Source organism: Prunus mume, linkage group LG8 (assembly GCF_029339155.1).
Source record: "Prunus mume cultivar Tortuosa linkage group LG8, ASM2933915v1, whole genome shotgun sequence".
Lineage (NCBI taxonomy): Eukaryota > Viridiplantae > Streptophyta > Magnoliopsida > Rosales > Rosaceae > Prunus > Prunus mume.
The window spans coordinates 17789061-17800319 of NC_142705.1; the positions used below are offsets into that span (position 1 = coordinate 17789061).

At 36.3% G+C, this 11259-nt stretch overlaps 1 protein-coding gene and 1 long non-coding RNA gene across 8 annotated transcripts; both read left to right on the forward strand.

The window, feature by feature from the left end:
* Positions 1–448: 448 nt before the first annotated feature.
* On the forward strand, positions 449–937 carry LOC148914906 (protein FAR1-RELATED SEQUENCE 5-like). Its single transcript, XM_089043334.1, has one exon. It carries the CDS (start codon positions 449–451, stop codon positions 935–937), a length of 489 nt encoding a protein of 162 aa, XP_088899460.1.
* A 1517-nt stretch (positions 938–2454) lies between these two features.
* On the forward strand, positions 2455–5854 carry LOC148914907 (uncharacterized). 7 transcript variants are annotated; one of them, XR_016122765.1, is made up of 7 exons: positions 2455–2875; positions 3015–3053; positions 3258–3414; positions 3545–3672; positions 4430–4592; positions 5008–5060; positions 5223–5854. It is a non-coding gene; the product is annotated as an uncharacterized LOC148914907 (long non-coding RNA). The 7 variants fall into 7 exon arrangements; XR_016122764.1 differs by lacking the exon at positions 5008–5060 and having other exon boundaries at positions 2456–2875; positions 2984–3053; XR_016122761.1 differs by lacking the exon at positions 5008–5060 and having other exon boundaries at positions 2457–2875; positions 2993–3053.
* Positions 5855–11259: the final 5405 nt, after the last annotated feature.

Consider the following 11259-nt stretch of genomic DNA (forward strand, 5'->3'; position numbering starts at 1 on the left):
GATATTGAAGGTGAAAGACAAGAATAAGTACATTGTTGTAGGATTCAATGAGGTACACAACCATGACATGACCACAGTTGATAAAGTTCTTCTATTGAGATCTCACCGTAACTTAACAGAGTCTACAAAGGTCTGTAGTGCAGATATGAGCAAAGTTAATATTCCGGTACATAAACAGTTAAGCCTTCTTGAGGTGCAAGTAGGGGGATTGGAAAATGTTGGGTTTGTTAAGAGAGATATCTATAATTATCTAAGGGACGTGTGTGGAGAGGTGATTGGCCATGATGCATGCTTAAGGAGCATTTTATGGTTATGCAAGAAAAGAATGAATCCTTTTATTTCAAGATGGAGGTAGATTCGGAAGGAAGGATGGGTAATGTTTTCTGGTCAAATGCAAGATCAAGACGAGCTTATAGGTTTTTTAGGAGATGTGGTGGTATTTGGTACGATGTTCAACACGAACCGCTATGGGATGGTCTTTGAGCCTTTGTTAGGCGTTAATAACCATCGGCAGACAGTGTTGTTTGGTTGTGCATTCCTAACTAGCGAAACCAAGGATTCATTTGTATGGTTGTTAGAGGAATTCAAGAAAGCCATGCTGGGTGAGCCACCCAAAATGATCATCATTGATCAAGATGCAGCCATGTCAAAGGCAATTGTTGTAATTCTCCCGACAACATTCTATAGATATTGCATATGGCATATCTTGAATAAGATTACAGAGAAACCCGGCATTGGAGAATGTTTTTCGAAAATGTGCAAATGCAAATGGGGTATGGACAAAAAAGAAGAATTTGATGCGAAATGGGAGGAAATCATCACAAACAATGGGCTGCAAGACCATGCGTGGCTGAGCTCAATTCATGCTATGCGGGAGAATTGGGTTCCATCATATGTAAAACATGTGTTTTTGGCTGGGATGTCAAGTAGTCAATGATCTGAAAGCTGTCATTCATTTTTCAAACAATATATTAACCGGAAAAACACATTGATGGAATTCATTGTACGTTTTGAGAGAGCTCTTGCTTCACAAAGACACAAGGAGTTAATGGTTGATCATGTTGATAACAATGAAAAACCTCCACTGCCATTTCAAACACCAATGCAACATCAAATGGGACGCATTTACACGGGAAATTCTGGAAATGTTTGAGAGGGAAGACTTCAAAAGTCTTTTATGTTTGTTCGAACTTGTAGAGCAAGATGAGACGCAGTGCAGATACAAAATAAGTGAGCGGGTAAATCTGGGGGTGACACAAATGAAGGAGCTTGTGCATGATAAAGATGTCGATAAAGCTTATTGCAGCTGCAAAGGATTTGAATTTTGGGGTATTCCGTGCCGGCACATCCTAGCATTCTTAAGAATGAAGTAGGTTGAATACTTGCCAAACAAGTACATATTGAAACGATGGCTTCAAAGTGTGAAAAGCGGTGTAATATATGATAAGAATCACAAAGAAGTTAAGAATTGCTTTGATGATTTGCTTTTGGTTAAGAGATCGAAAGTTTGCAAAGTTGCAAGTGATTTGATTGATTCGGCTTTGTTGTGTGATGAAGGTTTTGAGTTGCTGGAAAAATCTTTTGAGGACATTCATGGGAAGCTTACAAGGTTGGTGTCATCAAGAGCTCATGTCGAAGAACCCAATGGAGATGTCTGAACTAGTTATCCCCAACTCATAATCAAAGATCCACATCGAGTGAAAGTAAAAGGGCGTGTGAAAAGAGTTAAAGGAGAAAAAGAGAAGGCAGCGCAACGACATAAGCGTCGGTGCACTGAATGTAGGAAGACTGATCATGATAGACGGAGTTGTCCAAAACTTGTCAGCCCGTAAGTGAATATGTGTTATATTGTGCTTTGAAATTTATGTTGTTGATGTTTATTATTATTATTTTTTTCCGATGTGGCAGCTCTTCATCTATCGACACAGAACTTGGTGGTCCAGTTGGTGAGAATTTGCAGCCCACTCAGAGCACGCAGGACAGTGAACCTACTATGATAGAGTCATTTATGCGAGAGTTTGATTTCATGTATGGTCCCAGAGTTTGAACACTTATTGATACTTATTTATATTGTTTTTGAAAGTATCTGGAAGCGTTAGTGAATCTTAGGTAAATATCTTATGTCCATTGATATTGAACTATGGTTTATTAAACACATAACTATCTGGAAGAGTTTGATTTCATTTATGGTCCCGGAGTTTTAACATTTATTGATATCTATTTACATCTTTTTTGCCTTCTGTGACCAACTTTTATGTGGCGCTGAAAATTCCATCACATTTGGCTTGTATAAGTGAGAAAATTTTGCTAGTCATCACCTAAACGTCTTAAAGGGATGTAACAAAATTTTCGCTCCATGTTCGTCACATTATAATTTCGGTGTCATCACATATTAAATAGCAGGAAATCTTAGCGCCCAATTTTTTTACTAAATGTGACGAATGATGTACATTCGTCACAGAGCATGAAAGTGGGGCTCAGAAATTTTATTGGGTGAAGATTGGCAGCGTCACTTATGGCCCAAAAGAAAAAGAAAAAGAAAAAAAAACAAAGAAAAAACCCAACGCTTCATTCAACCTAATCAAAGCTTCAGTCCCTTCATCGTCATCGCTAGCTGTGCTCTCATCCACAATCCATTGGAGACGACGACCACTCCTCTCCGGCGACGACGACCACTCATCTTCCTCTCTCTCTCTTTCTCTCGCTCTCTCTTTCTCCCTCTGTCTCCCTCTTCGGGTGGCCCATTGTCTCCCACATTCAATCACCAACAAACTCTCATTTCAATATATTCCCTTGACAATGACCACATCTAATTAAGTCCACCTTCCACTTGTAATCTTTCATCCCCTTGACCCCCACTCTAAAAAACCCACAGGTAAATAGAAATTTCTTCATTGATTGTTAAATTGTTAATTGTTATTTCCCTGTTCAATTGTTGATTGTTATTTGATATATTTTCGTTGGCTTTTTCTATATATTTGAGGTAAAATAGAAATTTCTTCTGGGTGTTGCAGTGCTCTTGGTCAATTTTGCTAGTTTTCGTTCTGTTCGAGGTAAGTTTCTTTTACTTTCTGATTTGTGTTGTTTTGATTCATGCTTTAATTTGGAATCTGAACATGGCCAAATATGAGAAATTGTATTTTGACAATTTGACTAGATGAGGAATTGTAGAATAACTTATTTTGACAATAAGTTCACTCAAAGGATAGAGCATTTGATACAGTTTTAATTTCTGATTTATGTAAATAACTCTACAGATGCTCAATAATCGCCAATGATTTTATCAACTTGTAGATTTTGGTCTTTTTGTGTTCCAAATCACCCTATACCCATTTGTGGAAAGACTTCTTGGTCCTGTAATGATTGCTCGCATTGAAGGGGTAATTTTTCAGCTCCTGCTGAGCAATTGAAGGGGTAATTTTTCAGCTCCTGGTCCTTTTGCATTGTTGTAGCTTCTGCATTTTTTTTCTTCATGATACATGTCTTTCGACGTAATGCCTACTGACCTATACTGTTCTTTACCTTTGTGGTTCTTTTTTTCCAGCACATGATTCCCATATGCAGATTATCACAATACCTCTGCTATCAAGTTACCCATTTATAGCAATGTTATCGAGGTTCTCCCTCTACCTGATGTTAAATTTTGCATCTGTGCTGAAGAATGTCTTATCTGTAAGTGCAGACATGACTTTATATCTCATTTCAACTAACACACTTGTATGCATCCTTGCGTTACAAAGACTTGGTGAACTACTATTCCACCATCATCTTGATACAAATCTCATTAACAGCAAAACCAAACTACAACTCTGTCATCTTAACTAAAAAAATTAAAAAGAAAATGACTATATCTACTCCACAGCAGCTCACAGATTTGATAAAATAGGGGACTGATATGAATTGTCCTGATTATATTGTTAGTGACCAATTTCTCATCTTGACAATTGACTGAATTAATTCTACAATTGACTAGGACTTTTGTCATTTGTATTTTGACAATTTGACTCTTCTATGAATCTGGGCAATTTTTTTTCGGTGCTTAATACTCTTATGTTCAATGACAGTGGTGTAGATTTTGGCTTATATATCCCAAGTATTCAATTTGATATATAATAATGTTGTCATATGTTTAGTTGGTTGTTGCCTTGCACTTTGCATTCACCATTTTTTGAATTAATTATCTGTTTTTCTACTTAGAGAAATTAATAGTCAAGTTTATTAAAGTTCCATTTCAGATGCAATAATTTTGCTCCTTTCTTTCTTTTCTTAATTATAAACTTTCCCATGAAACAAATATATTCAATGTGACATGCACAAGTGGCAGAGTGCACTCTTGACATTATTATTATTCCTTCTCTTCTCTTTCCATGCCATGCTTGCACTATATGTATGTCCAATCCGATACTCATTAATAATATTTCTATTGCAGCATAATGCTCATGGAATTCAAAAATTTCCTACAATCTTTCTTGGACATTGGCTCTTTATCAAGGATACTGGACAGCATAATGAAACTTTGCCTTCAGTTTTGCTGGAACATTGAGAACCAAGAAAGCAATGCAAATACTTTTGAATTGGAACACATTATAGAGGTAAACATCATTGTTTTGCGAAAATATTCTCTCTTCTCGCAATTATTGGCAACAATAATTTCCACATATTATACTGCTGCAACTGTCCTGGGAATTTACTCCTTTTTTGATGCCAGAGTTGGTTTACCTGTCTGGTTGTCTCTAACAATTGACTAGCCCTGCATAATTCAAGGGTGTAGGTTATATTGTTTGGCTTTCACAAGACTCCCGTAGCTACTTGTATTATTTAACATGTTTATTATAATGTTGCAATATGTAGACTTCATCTTCAATTAGATTTTGTTTTACTTTGTTCAGGAATTTAACAAGAAATCAAAATCGAATTTAACAAGAATTTAACAAGGAATTTAACAGGAATTTACGTTGTTATGAAATTTTCTTCCTTGTCTGAGATGTCTTTGAAATTGGTTTTCAGATGTAAACCTGAGTCCTAGCCTTGAGATGAACAGTTTTGCTTGTGGGAATTAGGTTAGTGCTTAGCATGGTAAATCTTATTTCCCAAGCAAAATTCATTAACATCAAAAAAGCAAGATTTCAGACAAGTCATACAAATTAAGTCTACTAAAAAATAAAAACTTAAGTGGGGGATTCTAGAGATTAAAATTCATATTTTTTTTCACTTCAATGCAGGTTTGATTCTATACAAGTGCTATTAGATGCTGAGTTTGGAATCATGGGTGAGAAGCTCGGGGGTGTAGGTGTTTTTCCTCGCATGGAGACCTCTAGCTCATCCACTCCTTCTTCAATGGCTTCAAGTTCTGAGTTGAGTGAAATTTATGATCATCTTATGATGCTATCAACTAATTTCGTCACTTTGCAAAAGGAGAATGAAGATTTGAGAGCCCAATTAAGGTCTGTTTTGACTGCATCTCATGGCCAGACCAGCACCAGCTCAAGAGGTAGTAATGGTGTCCATTCTGATAATGACTATTATGATGAACTAGCAAACCACAATCTTGATGAGAACTGATTTAGGGATTATATCCATATGGAACATACACTTGCTCTCTAGACTTACTTTTGGTTGTGCAAAGTCTAGAATTAGTTTGGGATCTTTATTTTGGAACACACTTACTCTCTAGACTTACTTTTGGTTGTACAAAGTCTAGAATTAGTTTGGGATCTTTATTTTGGAACACACTTGCTCTAGACTTACTTTTGTTTGTACAAAGTCTAGACTTAATTTGGGATCTTTATTTTGGAACGTACAATGTAATTACCTGCTTTTATTAATGGAAATGCGATTATATATTTTTATGTTATACATTGAAAAAGATAAGAATAGAGAATTGTGATTGGATTTGCACATATTATTCATAATTAGGTACCTTGGTATGGAATATGTGTGACACAGACCTCATCACAATCTGAAGAAATATGTGACGCTAACATCGTCACAGTTAAAAAGACATCTTATGTATACATCGTCACATACTACAAAATTATGTGACGTGTGCATCGTCAGACATTAAAAAAAAAATATGTGATGTGTGCGTCATCACACACTACATAAATATGTGACGCCTAAAGGGTCACGTATTGTATAGGAATGACCATAAATATGTGACGCCTAAAGGGTCACATCGTCCAGGAATTGCTCCTCACATATGCCGCTAAACCGTGACCCAAATCACGCATCACTAATAACCGTAGGAAGTGACTAATGGACAACCACATAATCCAACATATAGTGACGCGGTATGTGTCACATATATTGTATATATGTGACGAAGAGAGAAAGCGTCACGTGGGAGAATAGGTGACGCGGTATAGGTGATTTAAAGTGTGACGCTAAAATTGCGTCACATGTACTCAACTGTGATGAAATTCCATGTTTCAGTGATGACTACCCCTCTTCACAAAAGGCATGTTTTCGTGTAGTGTTTGGTCGTGAACGGCACCATACTTTTAATGTGTAACCTTGAGTTGCTGGAAAAATCTTTTGTTGAAGGTGGATGTCCCAGATGTCCTCTGGGGCTTTGGGATTTTCAGAACCTGAAGCCCTTGTTTGAAGGAGAATGAGTTTGGGGGAATCATGCAAGTGGTTTTCTACACAAATTTGCAATGGTTGCAATGAATATGAAAATATCCAAGGGAATGTTGAAACCATGACTATGTGTCAGTAAGAGAATCTTGAAACAATCACTATGTCTCTGTAAAGTATCAACCAACGAATATCTGTCGAGAATCTTGAAACAAATTGTCTCCAATCGACAATGAATTAAACAAAAAATTGTGAGCACTATTATGAAATGAACGCTTCTAATCCGGAAGTTAGTGATCGAACTGTGATTGTGAACTCTAGGTTTGATAGCAGTGTAAACGAAATAATAAGCGCACGTAACCAAGATCGGGCATTAACATTAAAACAGTAACCCAGATCGGGCATTCACATTTAAGCACTAACCCAGATCGGGCATTAACAAAAACAAACAACTGCTAAGGGATTGCCTACAGAGCGATATGGCTATCAGCAGTCATTATCGTTGCCTTTGTGGTTGGTGGCCTTGCTTTGTTGGGTGTGCACCATCGAGATGATTTCCTTTGCAGCGACGGGTTATGGCATCCCACCAATATCTTTGTACACATCTGCAGCGAACCGTAGGAATTTCTCAAAACCTTCGTTGAAAGCCACATACATTGTCTGGCCTTGGTTGTCTCCTCCTTTGTGGATGCTCAAAGATTCATACGTAGCATCCTCCTCTGTCATATGCAAATCCTCTGTTGTGTGCTTTCTTCTTTGGGCACGAATTCTCTACTTCTCTTTTCAGAACGGGTTTGTTAACTTGCCGAGTCAAATAAGCCAACTTCTGCTCAGCTCTGACACACTTTTGAGTCCAATAATAGACAAAGGAAGAGTTGTGTTCCAGTTTGTTCTTCATATCATATATTTCCACAGCGGGATCAGCGGAGTCCCCCTCACTTGCTTAGGAGGTTGGAAGAGGCAGCGGTGGTGGAGGGGACCTTGGATAATCGGGGCATATTCCCATGAGCTATCGAAGTCCCCGATTCGGCGCTGAACTGTGGACATGTTGGAAAATTGTCAGATTGGGGGATTCGGTTGAAGGTTTGTATGCAAAAAAGACGATTGGAAAGAAGAAAAGAGAGATGTAAGGCATGAGTATCCCATAGGCATAAAACAACGTTTATATATTATGTCCGAAAGTTTTCCATTTTGGTTTTTCTCCTTTTGTCCCATCACTTTAATTCTTTTTTAATTTTTAAAGTAATTAGAGTAATTGATTTAGTTAATCACAGGAGCCTCACATGATTAGTAAAAATGTTAGCACGCACTTGAATTAAGATTTATCAAGTTTGAATGAGTTCGTAGCAATTTACGAATTTTTTTCCCGATTTTTGTATATTTAGTTATGAATTTTGTAAGAAAATAGCAATATTCATTTAAATTCACACGGAAAGGAAGGATGTGGCAATGGGCAATGGCCTCTGCGTACAGTGTGCACCTACTGGAGGGGGATTCGGTTAGCTATCACCATGTGTGTTATTTCTTTATGTTTTAAATTTTGTAATGCAAAATTATTTAAAAAATGGTAATAAATAGGATAAAAATCGGAAAATTGCTTCCAGCTCCTTGTGCCATTACAAAACTGGGGGAAGCTATAAATCATCCAAAGTGATTATGAAAACTCAATTTCGTACTTAATTTCATCTGATGTGACAATACAGAGTGAACACTCCATCGTTGGAATATGGTGATAACTTGTTTTCCTTTGAACCGTAACATTATATTTTGCAAAAATTAGAAGTATACTTCCTTAGTGTTCATTATCTAATTTATAAGAACACAAGTTTCAGTTTCATTTGCTTCATTTATAATTGTTCGGAAAAATATTTCTATATTTTCTCCTTTCAATTGATAGACACAATATAGTTCTTGTTATTTCATTGCTAAAATTATATATTTGAAACCAATAAGCAAACCTCTAAAATGCCAAATTACGAACATAATTAGCTACCATATAAGTGATCAAATAAATGCTCAAACCTCAAAACTCACCAATTACTTAAAAAATGGGGAAACAAAAACAGACTTCCAAATAAATTTATTCAACACTGTATTTACTAATATATTTTTCTGCATAGCTGCATTATTTTATTCAAATGACCCAAAATGGAAACACACAAGAGCATTTACCTCATATATAAATATGCTATGAACATACAAAGTATTGACTAAGTTTTATATTTTATATTAGTAGATTATATTGTATACAAATCTTAAGCCACAATACTTATTTATTTAGTTAACTTCCAACATATATATATAAACAATGTTATATTGTCTTCTAAGTATGTATTCTATATATTCATTATGTTGTCTTACTACTCTTTTTTCTTTTCAACATAGTTGTTATATAATTAGGTTTTTCTTCCCTAATGGGGCAGGCCATGGAAATGGCATACCCACCCCCGATTCAACCCATTGTCATCCCTAAACGAACGAGATAAAGCCAACCCTCCATTACTTGATTACTATGCGACATAAATACCTAGATTACCAACAAATCCACCTCTGTTGTTTCTATTCCATGTCTTTTAGGCGTTATAAAATAACACAAAGAAATATGTGATCAGAAAATAATATAAACAAACTTCATAAAAGCACAACAATTTATGTAGACAAAAGTACGCTTAAAAAACTCAAAATAGTTTCCCCATTTGTTTACAGTTGTCCTTCACATCTTACAGTTGGATACATTACCTAAGAACTATGAACACTTCAAACCACAGTTTTTACACCTTCAAGAGCCCACACAAAATGCCAAAAAACGTACTCAAAATGAACCATACATTTGTTCCGAACAAAATATTGAAAACCCTAAAATGAACTTTATCCAAGGACAGTTTACTCCATGGCGATCCCGTCCCAGCTTGTAGCTTGGGACAACACATCTTGCAAACTCATGAACAGGTCAAACCCTTTGCATGCTTCGTTTCCTCATCTGCATGCACTCATTTGAAGTAATCTGAACCTTCAACAACTTTTCATTTCGCAAGCCAAACCTCACTTTCATTATTTGATCGATCAAGGTGGAATTTCGCTTTCTTTTTCTCATTCCCCATTGTTTCTTGATACCATCTTAGACGTATCTTCAAGCGTTTGATTTCCATGATCAACGCATCATACCTCATCTTTCTGATCCGAGCTATATCATCGTGGTCCTTAGATGAAAAGTTTATGGATTTCGCAGCTTCATCAGCAACATCTTCAGCTTTATTATTCCTCTGCGACAAAGGTTTTGCATTTTTTTGCTGGAGTTGTTATAAATATGGGGGGGATTTTTGTAGGGGAACCCGTTTTGAGTTTAGGCTTGTTTGGAGCAAGTGGAGGTGCAATGGGAGGTAAAATACTCTTACTTTGGTATTTATAGAGCAGTCCCCATTTTCATTTTACCCGCCAAAATGCCAATGTTGACTTTGAGTGGGGAGCTGCAACTTTAGTTACCTTGAGAACTGGTGATGTCATATTTGCATGATTTGTATCATATACGATATTTTAATTTTCTTTACCGTCATATTTGTGAAGATAAAACTGTTGACTTGGTCATGTTCAAATGTAAGTTACCTTCACAACTTGTGATGTGATATTTGCATTATAAGTACCACAAGCACATTTTTTTGTTTCTTTACTGGTGATATGAGTTCATATTTAGTATCATATTTCAGAAGATGAAATTGTTTACTTGCTCATGTTAAATTCAAATTACCTTCATAACTGGTGATGTCATAAAACACTGTTTTCATTTTCTTTACTGTTAATGGTGCGTTCATATTCAGTATCATATTTCTGAAGATGAAATTGTTTACTTGCTCATGTTAAATTCAAATTACCTTCATAATTGGTGATGTCATAAAACACTGTTTTCATTTTCTTTACTTGCTCATGTTAAATTCAGATTACCTTCATAACTGGTGATGTCATAAACACTGCTTTCATTTTATGTACTGTTAATGGTGCGTTGATATGATATTTTGTTTCATACTTGGCTGTTAAATTATTCACATGGTCATGTTCAAATGCAATGAATTTTACCTCTATAAGTAGCGATGTGATATTTGCATAATCTTTATCATAAAAAGTATATTTAATTTTTTGACTGCTGACGTTGATTAGTAGTATCATAAATGCGAACACCCACGAGGTGTACCTAGACATGGAGCCGCGAGAAGACTAATTTGTCGCCAAAACCTGGATCATCGAGGTGTGTAAACTGTCCTTTCAATCACACCGGTTGGGAAACGAAGCCAATAATACATGATCTAAACCCAATGTTGTCTTCATCCATAGTTTAGGTGACGACGGTTCGTTCCAATATATACCTTTCTTCCTGATTTTTCCAGACACACCGTTCATTATTCCTCCATATACCTTTTGCACTCTCTCTCTCCAATAACCCAAATGGACATCCTGACTTGGCATGGTTTAAGGTGCTGCTTTTTGTTACAAAGCACTACTCTGAAGATTTGTACAGCATGACGGGAACATGCAAGTTATTTGAACAAATGTCTGAATGATCTTGAGGTTTGGTGAACCGTGTCTATAGAGAAGTGTCAGTGGCATCCTGAATGGTACGGGTTTTATCAAGAGAAACTTGTTGAGTTCTTGCAAAAGTGCAAGGAACACAACAATCCAGAAATCATTTAC

Coding starts and splice junctions, on each gene's coding strand:
- LOC148914906 (XM_089043334.1), top strand. CDS start 449: ATGTTCAACACGAACCGCTATGGGATGGTCTTTGAGCCTTTGTTAGGC.